General features: G+C 38.6%; 1 protein-coding gene across 1 annotated transcript in view; it reads right to left on the reverse strand.

Annotated features, from left to right (window-relative positions):
• Window positions 1-2,137: 2,137 nt before the first annotated feature.
• TRHDE (thyrotropin releasing hormone degrading enzyme) overlaps window positions 2,138-15,426 on the reverse strand; it is a 209,370-nt gene continuing 196,081 nt past the window's right edge. The window contains exons 18-19 of the mRNA XM_066549990.1: window positions 11,802-11,883; window positions 2,138-9,911 (exon numbers count right to left, since the gene is read on the reverse strand). Of these exons, the coding sequence (XP_066406087.1) occupies window positions 9,768-9,911; window positions 11,802-11,883 (226 nt within the window). The 3' untranslated portion in view covers window positions 2,138-9,767. The remainder of the gene's footprint in view (window positions 9,912-11,801; window positions 11,884-15,426) is intronic.

Genomic DNA, 15,426 nt, shown 5'->3' on the forward strand with positions numbered 1-15,426 from the left:
AGCAGAGCAACAGGACCATACCAGACAGGGCAGGAGGTGACACATGGAACACGTGCCACGAGGATCCATTGTCACCATGACCCTGCTGATGCAGTTCTCACTGAGCCTGGCACCATTAGTCCAGGTTCTAATGGGTTAGCTTTGGACAAGTCGACACAGAGAGGAGAGTATGGGCTAATTTGCTGCTTCAAACAATAGAGAGGAGTTTCTATAGTTTGGCATCAGCCCCATGAAGCAAACAGCCACTGGTAGGGTGCAGCATGTCTCCTTTTAACCTTTCAGGAAATTTTAGTTTAATTCAATTTTGGCCACAGTAAAGGTGGATGCTAACTCAAAGACTACATTTCAGCATAGTGAAGCTTTAATTTCCCAAGCATACCCTCATTACTTCACGTAACTTACCTTTAATACAGTTTTCTTACAAATATCTTTGTGCTCATTTTCCCATCCCATCTGTAAGACAGCCTCAGTCATGTCACTCTCAGTATTGTTCCCCTAACATGAGGTTTATGTGCTCAATTCTCAGAAAAGATGGGACTGTCATCAGCTCACTGAATTGCTTCTTTCCACTTTCCTAGCAATATGCAGCAGTGCCTCTGATAGCACTGCAACTCTGAGTGGTGGCTTCCACGCTGAAGCTGCTGCTTGAAGGAACTAGATATATTTTTGCTACAAATAGGAGGAAGTAGCAAATTAGCCAGCAAAAGCTGATTTTCTGTTATTAAGATAGCAAATACTCCTAAGTCAATTTACAAGCCAAAGGCTCTAGGCTTCTTTTCCTCCTACACCCTGCAGCTCAGCTGAGGAGCTTTCAAAGAAAATGGGTCCCTTTAAAGTTCTGCTTTTACTGAAGACACTGAGCTGAGAGCAAATAAACAGCTCTTCATTTGGTCTTCTATGAAAATGTTCAACTTGAAAGCAGCTCAGCCAGACTGAAGTGCTGCTGATTGCAGTGGCCACACTGGGGAAGAAAGCATGTTCTCTCTGATGTTTGATTAGGAGATGTGCTGCCAGTGGGATTTCAGAGGGAAGTGCCATTTCTCTCTCCTCACATCCTTCCAGGGATGCTTCCAAGGTGGTCATGCCCTTTTTCTCAGCTTATTCAACAGTCACGGAGAGAGACGTACCAGAAAAGGGAGGGGCAAGGACATTTCTTCAGGCAGCACATCCTAGCCTCTCATATTTCATCTTATATTCCCCTATCTCCTCTCTGCTGGCCTCAAGCCAACTCCTTAGGCCCACTGAACTCCTGATCAAGACCTTAACACAGGGAAGAAAAGAGGCATGAAAGTTACATTTACATACTCTGCTGAAATACTGGATGTTTGAAATTCTAGCCCCAGTATAATACAGTGAAGTATTTAAAGGTGGGATACTATAAACACATTAATTTAGGCCTCAGCTCTGCTTACCTCAGTTCCAAGCAACAAAGCTGCCTATTGTGCTTTGTGAAATCAGAACCTTAAAAATTCCCTTCAGCTTTTCAGCAGACTAAGATGTGCAATACAGAAAAAAAATCTTAATTGCTAAAGAAAAAAGGCATTCTAGCATTGAAAGCTGTATTTTGAAAAATACAGGGCTGGCTTTGACTCCCAGTGATGTCAATGTCAAATCTCCAATTGACTCCAGTGGGAACATGATTGTATCCAATGGGTAAATAATTGCACATATTTCACATCTCATTGTTACTGAAAACTGTTCTTCAAAAAAGGAAAATAATAGCCTGGATTCAAGGACTCTATTAAAAAGTCATTTGAACTGCATTCTAGTTGTAATCACTTTTACCAATGAAAAGATCTTTTTGTTTATTCAAAGTTTACATAATTAGAAAAGCACAAGAGACTTTTCTTTTTTCTCCAGTCTTAGTCCTGTCAGTCTTGAAGTGCTTAAGAGTATCTCCAAGCCCAGATTTTGTATTTTTCTTTGGTTCTCTGCTTTCTACTAGTCCCAGAATTTTAATACGTTTTGAGAAATTCCTCATGTCAAAAAATACCATCTCTTGCATGGTTTTCATTGTAAAACATCAGCATATCTACTCAGTCATTAAACTGTTATCTCAGTGAAATGGGAACACAATCAAAAGATTGGGCATTATTTATCATAGCTATGTCTCCAGGTCAGAAAATTAAGACAGTGATGAATTACACATTACTATACAAAATTTTATTATCAGAGACAAAATTCAAATTTGTTTTGCTTAAAATACAGAAGATCAAGTTTCTCTTAAAAAGAAATTCCATTTAGTCAGTCCTTAGAGAGGAATAAAAATTCTATGTTGAACACACAACAGTCCCATATTTATGTAATCATTGTTAAAGGCGTGTAACAAAAAACACTGTTCTCATAAATTCATATATTTTATTTGGCTAATGGTTTCAATTTCTGATTACTTCTATATTCACTAATTAGCATTGTAAGAATAATTCTGCTTTTATTCGAAACGCCTAAAAGGCTCCAAAAAATGAAAAACTTTGTTCAGTGTGGCATTTTAGATATACTGAGAATCAGTAAACATCTCCCTTCTGTATGCAAAATATATCCTTTTCCATGAAAAAAAGAAAAATGAGAGAGAGTAGTTGGCTCTATATAAAGCTGTGATTTTAAATTCAGCAAAAACATATCACCATATACTGCACCTGAAACCTGTGCAGGAACAGGTTTTAACCTAACTCACATTCCAGAAATACTAGTTCAGTCATATGCAGGAGCGTATGTGAATATACATTAATTTGAAGTGCATGATTAATCCCATAGACATCAGTGGGACTGCCTACAGATTTTTATATATATATATGGTGGAATCTTGGTCAACACAGACTCACATCCTGCCTTACATCCAACTGTTTTGCTGAGTTGAAACTGTTTGGGTAAGATCTATAAATACAAATAACCAATGAATAATTTTTCAGAGCAAAATGTCCAGAACTAAAAGCTATACATGCATGTACACCTGGTACATAGAAAGAGAAATGTGATATTATGCAATCATCAGTATTTTCTCTATATGAAAATGATATTCTGATCTGGCAAACAGACATTTATGTGAAAACACTGATGAACTGTATCTAAAGAAAGTCAGTTTACATGATACCTCTTACATGACAAAAACCTGAACTCCAAAGAGTACAGATTTGAGAACTGATGGAAAAATATGTTCTTCTAATTACAGTATTCAGAATTAATCTAAGGTTGAGACAGAATTAACACAGAGACTCATCCATTATAACCAGCATTAACAGCTGCAGGATGACTTGTTTCTTCTCAAGGTGTCAAAAGATCTTACATGTGGAGTCTTTTGGAAAAATAATGAAATTTATCATCAGTCCTTTCTTTTCAATAATAAGATTCATTTATGTCATTGCTTGTGTAGTTAGTTTTTCAGAGAACTAGTTTATATTTACCTTCTGCAAAAATACAGCAACACCTTTCAGTAAAACATCAGACAGGGAGATACAATCTCTGTTTTTATAAGGCTGTATGTTTCACCCACACCAAAGCCTACTGTCTCCCAAACATAACAACAACATAGCAAAATTACATTTACACATATAATAAAGCTGTCTTTATACAGGATAGTTATACAGTAATTACAATGATTTTTCCATTAGAAATGGTCAGAGTTTGTTTTTTCTTCACTGAGTGTCTAAGTCCAGGAAAGTCCATCTCTGCTGAAATCTACTGTTTGCAGGAAAAAGAGAGGGTAGTAGCCACAGTCTTCACAGTACAGTATTCTACAGTTCTCAAAAAATATTATAAAGCTTTATCATGTTGGAACTAATCACAAAGTATTATTCTAATGAAAAGACAAAGGAAAATGTAAGACATTTGTCATCCAATATGTGCTACTGAAACCTAGATACAAATACGTGGAACATCCTGTACAGCAGCCGAGGCGCCACCTCCAGGGTTGTCTTGGGAGCAGTGGGGAAGATCCTCAGCTGGAATTCACATCAGTCACTTCAACGGATCTACCTCACTGGGCACCAACAGAAGCTCTGCAGCCACACACACTCCACCAGTCTGGCTGCAGATTATTTTGAAATTACAGAAACCAACATATTAAGTGGAGTGAAACGTATCACAAAGAACTGAGACTGCATCTTGGTTCCTGGCCTGGTCCATTGTACCATGGCTATCCTGATCAAGCAAATCCATGTGACACTGTCCAGAAAACACTGGGCCACTCTGGCAAGAGCCTCCTGGCACATGACTGCCTGCTGCAGTACAGCCCCTCTGCCCTCACAAACCTGCTCACCTGTGTTCTCTACCAGCACTGCTTTGATGCTCCTAGGAAATGGTACACATGAAATAAGCAAAGCATTTTGAAATTCTGTTTGGCAAGGTCACACTTACTTCACTAGTTAAAAATCAGTCAAATACAAATGCCTTTTCTTCTGAGAAGTTACATTTGGTCTGATTCACAGCACTTCTCATGTGGGTGGTTCTCCTTAAACACATCTCAATGAAACTGGCTCCATATGTCTTTTAAATTCCAGCCTCAATTGTATTACCATATTCAGAGATCAAGCTCAGTATCCCTCTGCACTGTCAGCATGGACACAAGACAGAGCTAAGTTTAACCAGATTCTTCAAAATATACTTCATTTTAAAATTCTGCCCAATGAGGGCATGTGGCCTTACTTAGGTGAAAAATCCTTTCTTCTCTTCCTGCCTACTGAAAACAAAATTACTCATGTCAGCATGGACTACTTGCTTAAGTCAGAGTGGTTTCACTGAGTTTCAGAACTGGTATTAAGACTGGCAGAACCTTGCAGAATTGTATGAGAAACAAAGTGACCAATTTTTTACATTTCTGTATGCAAAATTTCTGTATCACTGGTGCCATACAGGTTTATGTAGGCATCTGATTGGTGTTTTTTTGGGGTTTTTTGGTTTTTTTTTTTTTTGTTTTGTTTTTTTAATGGTATGAGTACAGTTACTATTATTACTGGAATTATTACCACAAATAATTTGTAGTACATCCTTCCAGCCCACCTGTTAGAAAAAAACCCAAGAAATTCCTGTTACACTTTCAAATATTAACAAAAATATCATAAAGAAAGAGTGTCTGTGTTCCTTTTCAGACTTGAAAATTAAATATTTGACTGTTTGAAAATACTTCTGAAGAAGGGACACTATAATATTCTAGACCTTTACAAACATTTTGGTCAGTGCTTTTCAGCTGGGCTGGCCAGAGCTCAGGGCTTAAGTTTCTGAGCAGTGCAGGTTCATTAGCTGGACATTTGCTTTCTGCTAGCACAAGGAAATGGCATTCATCTCTGAAGATCACCCACAACCCATACTCAGGCCAAGGGACCTTCTGTCTGTTCCATACAGCTGAAAAAAAAGTTGGATGGAGCCCTTCTGCATTTCAGCAGTTCCCAGCTGCTTTCCTAACCCAGGTGGTCTGGCAGGTGATACAGCCAGCAGTTGTCTGACTGCTCCATCCATAGATGTGCAAACAGACTCTCTTCAGGCTGCTCCACAGCTGGATGGTCCTTTTACTCCTTCATATGCATACTGACACTGTGGCTATATATCCTGCTTAGGGCAGGCAGCCTGATATGGTGAGTACTCATAGCAAGAGGGAGTATAAGCTGATTATATACATTAGCAGTTTTCAAGCCCACATCCATTTTCCTCAAAGAGGAAGTTGCACATTTTCCTCAAAGTCTATTTTCACTATCACTTATGATCATGTGAAAAACCAAAACCTTATTATGCAAGTATCTAAATAAAGGCACCCTCTCCTGCAAATATTAGCTTTGCTTTAGTCTATCCAAATTAGATTTTTATGGGAAAAGTATCTCTATGGAGGATTTTACATACACACACACAGACACACACACACACACCTACACACCACACAAACACTTTTCATTTTTTATTACTTACTACTATAGACTTAATTGTATGCCTCAGGATCTTTGCTATGAAAGTGCCCTTTCGCATCAGGGCATATTTCCTTTGGCACCCTAAAGATCAGTGGAATATCTACAACAGACCAAAAATGACACAAAATTCACCTTCAGTTTCCAGTGTAATATCAGAATTCTTGCTATATTCACTGTAAAGATAATCGAAGGTCACAAATTTAGATGCACTTGAGAACACATGCATTTTTTTAACATAATTAATGTCCAAGTACTCCCAGTAATAGCAGAAATGACATGTCATTTCAGAAGAATGCTTTCACAGTGTTCTGCCCTTGTCACAATTAGTAGCTAGTACCATTTTAACAGCTATTAGCAGTGGATACATGAATAATTCTACCAGCTACAAAGTAATAGGCCAGATACTTGTAGTGGACAATTTTATAAAAAAACAATAGCTGTTTCGTTATGCTGGCATAGAATCATGTCTATTCATATGTCTTCCTATATGATTTAAGAAACCATATCAATTAATAACTATAAAGGATCCTGAGTCATACAAAGGCTGATTAAAGATTCTACCCTCATCAAATCTCTATAAAATGACACCCATGTCCATGTCCACACAGCATTCACATTTTGCACATTCTCCTCTCACTAGAAAGGACAAAGTTAAACACTAGATTAGAAAATGCTGAAAAGTATGGAGTACTTGGCTTCCTAATCACAATCCAAATCATAAAAATGAGGACCATCTTTAGACATGGACAAGGGAAGAAAAGGACTGATAAAAGAGAAAGAAAATCAAAATAAATAGATTTTTCTAAGCAGGTTGTATTAGAACGTTCCATGAGGAATCAACTATTCTTTAACACACAGCTGTGTGAAACTTCTTAAAAAAAGGTTTCTAAAGACATGTAATAAAATGCAGGATGTTTGAATATTGCAGAAAACAGTTATGGGATTTTTTAGATTTAATCCATTTAAATTTAATCCCGATTCAGTGTGAAACAGCAAAATACAAAACATAAAAAATAAAATAATAGAGAATTATAATGGAAAGGCCAGTTCAACCTTAGAGCAATAATACTAACATTATAAGAATACAACCATTATATAAGCAACACATCAATAGGTATGTATAATGTATACACTTAGGACTTGATATCTGTGGTAGACCAGTTGCTCAAGGCCACTAAAATATCAATTTACATCCAACACCAGCTAAATGTGCGAGAACTTCAATCCAAATGAGCAAGAGCGGGAATTTCTGTGCACTGTGCAGAACACACAGGCTGTAATGAACTTTTGACTTTGAAATTACTGTTATCAGTGGGAAGACCAGAAACTTTTATGTGCAACTTGCAAGGTATGTGGTTCCATCTGTGGTTCTGGAAAAGTCATCAAAGACAATACTGACTAAAATTGTAAAGGTGCAGACCATTTCACACTCTTCTGTTCTCTGAAATCTTCCTAGCAATTCATATTTGAGGGCTTGGCTTTCCGCACACTCTTTGGATATCACAATTTTGGCCTTCATTACAGGGTAGAGGTTATACTAAATAGTATTTGGCTTGCGTTCTTATTATTAAAAAAAGTCTGCATGTGATTTTTCTCAGTAGAAATTAAAAATGTGATGCTACATACTGGCATTAAGGTCGAGTTTGGTCAACCGCATAAAATAATACTTTTCACTTTTAAATGCCTTTCATAAGAAGATATTCAAGTGCTTTGCTAACATTAGTCAAGCCTCACAACACCCCTGTGAGGTAGGTAAAATACAAAGGAGGAGGAGGATTTCACTCAGCTTTGACATGATAATGTCTCTGGGCAGCAGGTTCACTAGCACTGCAACATAGCACAAAGGTTTAGGGCTTACTGCTATAAGGCAAAGAGTTAACAGTACAAGAGCACAGGATTTCCTCTTCTTTTGGTTATACGTGAGTCAAGCTAATGTGCTACATAGCACCGAAGAGCTGAACAAATGCCCACACAAGGATTTCGTGCACCCAATCCACAAACAACAGCCTCCAAAAGTAAAGGGCACACAATGACAGGTGCAAGACGGGCACAACAGCTCTGTTTTGGGATGGGTCTGCTAGTTTTTGAGGAGCAGAATACCTTGGGAATGAGAGCCCAGAAAACAATACTGTCTCCACATAACTCTGAAAATATCTGAAGATGGTTTGGTTTGGTTCTTTTCACACTAATGTTTCAATTCACAACTTACTGGGGATAAGCAACTGCAAGTGTAAAGCATGTTAGTTAATTTCCATGCCTTGTGAGGGCAACAACCAGATAGAATGGCTGCTCTCTGCTTTGGTGGGCCATGTGTTCCCAATGTACACAGCCATGATGTGGTCAGATGGTTGGGATAGCTTGGGACGGGACAAAGAAGCACTGCCCCACATCTACATTCTACCTCTGAAGCTGCTGCAATCTGATTCCTGAAAACTGTATTCTTGTGGCTTTTTCCTCCACAGTGTAGACATGAGAGAGTATTTGGCCCCCCTCCAGTTTTATGCTCAGCATTTAGCTTCAGAGTGCAGATAGTCATTGTACAATTCCACTGTGTCACTGATCTTTCAGATTAAGGATTGAGAAGAAACAAACTTGATTAAGAAAAATGTCATTCATGAACAATAGTCTATGTGAAGTACAAGGGAACAGAAAGAAAACCATGTTCTTAGTATTAGTCAGTACAAATAAACACATGTACACCCCCCTCACTTTCTCCATATTTCACTTTTCAATGATGGCATAAATAGTACATTCTATATTTGCAAAATTATTGCCCATACAGAGAATCTGACCTGTCTATCATAATAAATCACTACAGAGACTGGTCTACCACATGAAAGACAGCCCTCTTAGGTAATTTTAAGTCTTTGCATGCAAGATATCTCCCTTTTTCCTAATTTTCATTTGAATCCTATGTTTATTTATAATACTTGTGCACTATGAGCTAAAAAACTTACTACTGCACAGGCTGGGTGACCTGGGTGATCCATTGTGAGTTTCAGTGCCTTGTAAAGTAGCTGAGAAGAGGTGGTTCATGGATTCTGTGATATCACTGCAAAGCTCCTGTCCCAGCAGATGTTCACAGTTGAAACTACACTGTTTCACTGATCAGCAATGAACAAATGCATATGATTATAATGTAATGATGATGTTCTTCTCATTTTCTCTCTCTAATCCTGCTCCTGGCCCTTTTCTATTTTTCTTCTCTCACTATTCTGCTTATTTAAGTAAAGGAATATGGAGACTGCAGATACAACTGGTAACTCGAAAAATGAACTGGCATCTTTGTAATCATTAAGAGACAATCTGAGTGGTAGACAAACTGGCAGCAAGTGGGAAAGTTGATTTTACATCTCATACCGCCCCAAGTTGGAAGCCTTCTGCATTTCCTGTTCCTGGCTTTCCTTTTGTCCATTGAAACAGTGATTGTCGTAGAGTCTTTGTGCTTTGTATAATGCCCAACTTTGATGTAACCAGAACTCACATACAAAATGTGGCTGTTATACATAAGCATGCTAAAATACAGGCAGAGACAGTACAAGCATGCACAAAATAGTCTTTGAAGGATTTTTGTTTGTTTTTTTCCCAACATTTACATGCACCACTTAATATCATGTTTGGTTGTGTACATTGAGGACTGGGTTTCACAAGCATTCATGATCTTCTCTTCTGAAAATCTTCTTGACAATTTCACAAGATTTCAGTGTAAAAAGAAAAATCCACAATGAAAAAAACAATAAACCAAAAAACCTTATCCCTGCAATCTGATCTTGTCTTCATGATTTTCATCTTGAACACTTTTAAAATGTCTCCTCTTCCTCTTGCAGTGAGAATCCTCTTGCATCATGTCAAATGATTGGCTAAAAAGACAGATTACTGTGTCAAGGATTTTCTTAGCCACTGGAACAGTTCTTCCTTATAAAGCCTTTGCCACCGCACATTGGCTTCCACTGTTTCGACAGCACGAGAGAAAGAGACAGCAGCTCCCCCTTCGTAACTCTTTATAAAGTTCTTTAGCTGGAAATACAAGTTAAGAGGTTAAATTTGCAGCAACTAAAGAAAGCAAGTTTTTCCAGTGCATACAAATAAGTCAGCCATTTAGGACAAACTTCCACAATCAATGTAGAAGCAAATGCAGTATCAGGTAGAAAGATTTAATAGGAAATATATTAAGACAGCAAACTGTCAATTAGATGTGATGCAATTGCTTCACATTGCACTGGAAGATATTGATATGTCAGTGCTGGATCATATTAATATAATTACCTCCTTCCCTCCTGCAGCTCAACTGCTACACTGTGTAGATGGCTGTTCTTAACTTTTATTTGTACCTAAGAAACCAAACTGGGAGCACTGGAATTGCTTCTAATTAAGGTTTATATGCAAATATCAGTAGAAGGCAGTACTGATGCCCTCTGGTTTTATCAAGCTTCAAAACACATTAATTTTATTTTGATATGCAGATCCCTTTTGGTTATATAATACAGGTCAGCTGCTGAAAAAAGGAAAGGATGGTGACAGTGAGAAGAGAATGGCAAAACAGCAAGTAGGCATGCATTTGATAATCTTTGAATGCCTGAAACATACTCCTTCCCTTATATGAAAACTTTGACCTTTTTTTCTGCAGACTGAAAAGGCTCTTGTTCTCTTCTTGTGTATATTCAAAGTACAGCACCGGCACTTGGATTATTATACCCAATGGTGCTGGCAGGTTTTCAATTATTGTTGTTCTTTTTAAGTGAAAATTGAAAGGCTGATCTGCACAATAGTTTGCAGGTTATGTTGACTCGTACAAAATTAGATGGTTTTAGCAACACTTACGAATAACTAGTTTGTTTTTTTTTTCCTGGTGACACCAAATTCATCACGGTTGCTAAACTCTGACTTCCAGCAACATCTCTGAGCCTTGGCTCAAAACTGAAAAGGTTGATTCTGCAACTGTCTCATTCCCATCACAGATAAAAGCATGAAAGGGACCTGGAAACTATCAAAATCAGACTTTACTTGATCTCTGTACTTTTTATACCAAAATGTTTACAATACCAGTTTCTTTTAGGGAAGTATAACCAGGCAGCTTACCAATCCTGTCGTGAAGGTGGAAACTAAGAGTACAGAACGCTTCCTTGTGCAGGGCAGTAACTCAAATCTGACAAACAGTGTCATTCCCACCTGAAGGGAGGAAACCACCTGTGGCCACTCCCTAAGCTACTGAGGCCACTAGACTTGAGTGCAGACAAATGGTTGGATGCAAAACATCAGAGCACAATCAGAGTTCACATAATAGTGGTTGTGCTGCTTAAGAATCACTGTATCCATTTGGAGCAGCATTGAGTAGGTGCTAAACAGGGTGCAGCACAACTGTACAGCTACCTCAGTCAGAACTGGTGTGAAGTTAAAATGAGAAATCTTTCCCATCTAAATCTTTCCCATCTAAATAAGAAGTACAAATTATTGTGGTGTCATTTCGCCAGCATATTCAGTTAGCAGATTTTCTCACATGGAAAATACTCTGAGAAAGAGAAAAACAGAGAACACATTGGCAGCTTCTACTTTGAACACTGATGTTTTCGAGGTCTGCCCTCTGCAGCATAAGCTAATGAAGATAGAAACATCTCATCTTCAGTTTCTCAACCAATAGCGAAGAGAAAAAGATAAACCTTCATATCCAGCCGAGCACAAAGAACTGCCTGCACAGTACCCCTCCTGACACCAACTCTACACACTTGCGTGCTTTTGTGATCTGCTCCTCATCCTTGCGCTGCCTAACAGGTTGGTGCTGCACAGGCAGTTGGGCCTTCAACTGCAGCAGAGAGAACAGAGTTTCTGGACAACTGTATTATTGTTCCTGCCCTGCTCCCTGCTTGCAATGAACACAGCCTCACATGGCAGAAGTAGTTTAAAAATTACCTCTCTTAGTTCTCCTTCAGTATTGAGGAATTCCGTGACCCCACTGACAAGCTTTGAATTCATAAATAATGCTTCTCCATACCTGCAAGGGCAAAAAGAAGATGCACAGAGAGTTACTGCAAGAGCCAGGTCAACTGAAAACTAGGAAGTAATCTTCTGTAATCAAGAGAGAAGGCATAGGACTGATTTTGGGGGATCAAGGGAATAGCACTGGAATGGGGTATTGGTATTTCAGGCTGAAAACCTAGACTGAGACCTTCTTCTAGGCTGAAATGTTTGTAATTATTAAGTCAGATGCTATTAAGCAGAATGGGTATAACTACAGGCACAGATGAGTGCTCCAGAGGAGGAGAGGACCAAACCACCTCCCACTAAATGGAACAGAGGGCGGACTTCATGGCAGTCTACAACTTCCTTATGAGGGGAAGAGGAGGGATGGGCACTGATCTCTTCTCTGTGGTGCCCACTGACAGGACCTGAGGGAATGGCCTGAAGTTGTGTCAGGGCAGGTTTAGGTTGGATATCAGGAAAAGGTTCTTCACCCAGAGTGTGGTTGGGCACCAGAACAGGCTTCTCAGGGAAGTGCTCACAGTACCAAACCTGTCTGAGTTGGAGCAGTGCTTGGACAATGCTCTTGGGCACACATTGGGAATGGCCCTGTGCAGGGCCAGGGGTTGGACTCAATGATCCTTGTGGATTCCTTCCAACTCAGCTTATTCTGTAATTCTGTGAAATAAAGCTCAAAATACACTTGCCAATGAAGGAGCAGAGCAGCAACTATGGAGAATAATTCTGAGGAACCCTTCAAGCTGTACCATTAAATCAGACTTTTTGATGTGCTGCAGCCTTCTGTATATTTTGTATTCATCCATCTCATCTACATTACAAATAGCCTCTCAAAAACTGAACTGCATCAAATTTTCTTGTTCTGCTACCTGATAATTAAAATAAATAATGCTGATAGGAATAATACTACTAAAATAATCCCCTGGGCCACAACGCAGCATTTCAAAGAACCAACCTGGAATGAAAATTTGAAAGCCTGGGCAAGGAATATTTAAAGGATATGCAGAAGCAATCAGGAATGACATTTGGCAGTTGCTTTGAAACTGGCTGTTCAAATCCTCCTATTCACTTGTTTTTCCACAAGTTTTTTTCAATCCTCCAAATAAAGCACTATAGCACCACTGACCTAGTGATCACTCCTTAAGTTTTACATTTTATGTTGGAAATAGTTTAGTCTGTGGACTTTGTTGTTTTGGGGCTTGGGGTTTTTTCAGTCTCCAGCATGAAGAGTATAATTCCACTGGAAACCAGAAGTAAGTCAAGTTAGATGTCATTCAGCATAGTAAAAGGCACTTGACAAATAGTTACCCTTATATTTATCTGCACGTATGTCCAAAGCAGTATCTAGCTAATCTAAACATGACTGGTTTTAAGATAGGGAATCCAGATCTCCTGTCAGAGATGTGCAAGTATTACCAATAGGCTTTACTGAAATTATGTTCATCTGGGGGAACAATTCAATTCATCATCCACTTTTACAGACTGATTTATAGAAAGAGTTCAAAATTCAAAGTGAAACGAACCAGCACAGACACAGCTTTCTGTTCTGCTTCTGTTAAACCCAAATTGATTACCCTCAAATGCTTAGGTACTCTAAGCCACAGTTCTTTCAAAGGGGAGAAAGAAAGAGAAGGAAAACCAAAGCAATAGGTACAGAAAGATGAAGAGGGAAGAGAACTATAATCTCTTTGAGAAGAATCTGTTTTAGGGAATGTTTACACTATATTGCTTGTTACCTTGAGCTCTTGTGAGGAGAAACACTGTTAGAGGTATCAAAAATCCTACTCCCTGATCACTAATAAATGAATTAATAATGGCTATTTCAGCAAGTACATATCTTTTCCCAAAATTTCAGTCACACTGGCATATACAGACATCCAGAGGCAAACTATGGGAAGTAGGGATTTCATGGTACTTTAAGTTCATTTAGGCTTTCTAACAAAGCCCTTTATTATTACAGTCTAAAACATAACTGTTTGGAAAACAGGAAGCTCCTCTTGATGGGGTATTTTGACAAGGTTACCAATCCACTTTAGACAAGCAACTTCATAAAAACAGCTGCAGGAATTTTATTTTTCTTACAGTCTACTGTAGCCACCACAGGGCAAACAAGAAGTAACAGAATTCCTTCCACTAAAAATGATACCTTCATGCCCACCTGTGCTAATTACTGCCCATTATGTATACTTGGTAAGAAGTCAGCCATTTACAGCAATTTCTACAGAAGCTCTGCTGATGAAAAAGCTAGAAAAGTCACGTTCCAAAACAGTATTTTGCAGGTGTGAAACATAAGAATAAATAGGAAAAGTGTTTGGTCTTACAAGTGTCAGTCTTCTCACCCTTCACAGGATAGACAACAGCACAAGAGAACCAGGGCCTTACATGCCTGAACTTTTGGGAAACATTCTGCAGACACAGACTCTCCATTGCACCTTTCCTTCTGCGGTTGTAAACCCTCCAGTGCCCCACGTTTGTACAGGCTTTGCACTTGTGCAATCTCTAGAGGCAGCATAGTCCATTTACTTTGGACAGATATAAATGCCTTCCCAAATACTGTCAAGTTCCCAAATGCTGACAAATGATTCAGCACTTGAGAATGAAGGAATTCTTATAGGCATCTGATGTATTAAATTTTCACACACTGACACGTGCTCACAGGATGAAAATGCTTTAGGAGAGAAGGTAGTGCATGCTCAGGTAACATGAAGTCAAGCATAGTATTTTCAATTCTCTTTTTCAGAGTTGTAGCACAGATTAGTCCCACAGATTTCTTACTAAAGACTTGTTGGGCACCTCAATTTTTAAGTCACCTGTGTAAATTATACGAGTGACTCTGAAAATGTTATACATCACCAATATGCTCTGGAAAATGTGAATACAAGCATACTTTAAAATATGAAGGATTAACAATATTTTGTGACAATTCTAACTCCCTGACATGCTATGTTTAAAGCAGGAAATAGAGTTGTAATTTAATCCCCCTCAGCTATTTCACTTTACTATCTGAAACATCAACACTTTTTACACTAAATTAAATGGAAAATACCACTGAGATATCACCTTATTAAATTAATGTTTCATACAAAGTATTTTAAATTTGAATCAAATTAAATAATAAATTATAATCGTAGAAAAAGGATGCCTTGGGAAAAAGTCTTCTTGAATCATAGAATCCTAGAATGGTTGGGGTTGGAAATAAAATCCAGTTCCAATCCCCTTGCTATGGGCAGGGACACCTTTCACTAGACCAGGTGAAAGTCATATCCAACAACATCTCACCACTCTCACAGTAAAATAATTCTTCCTACTATCTAATTTAAACCTGCCATCCTTCAGTTTGTAGCTTTTTCCCCTTGCCTTATCACAACATGCCCTTGTAAAAATCCCTCTTCAGCTTTCCTGTAAGGACCCTTTAGGTACTGGAAGGAGCTGTAAGGTCTCCCTAGAGCCTTCTCTTTCCCAGTCTGTACATTACCAACTCTCTCTCTCTCTCTCTTCATAGGTCAGATACACCAGGCATCATATCATCTTTGTGACTGTCCTTGGCACTTGCTCCAAG

The sequence above is a fragment of the Molothrus aeneus genome, chromosome 5 (genome assembly GCF_037042795.1).
Source record: "Molothrus aeneus isolate 106 chromosome 5, BPBGC_Maene_1.0, whole genome shotgun sequence".
NCBI lineage: Eukaryota > Metazoa > Chordata > Aves > Passeriformes > Icteridae > Molothrus > Molothrus aeneus.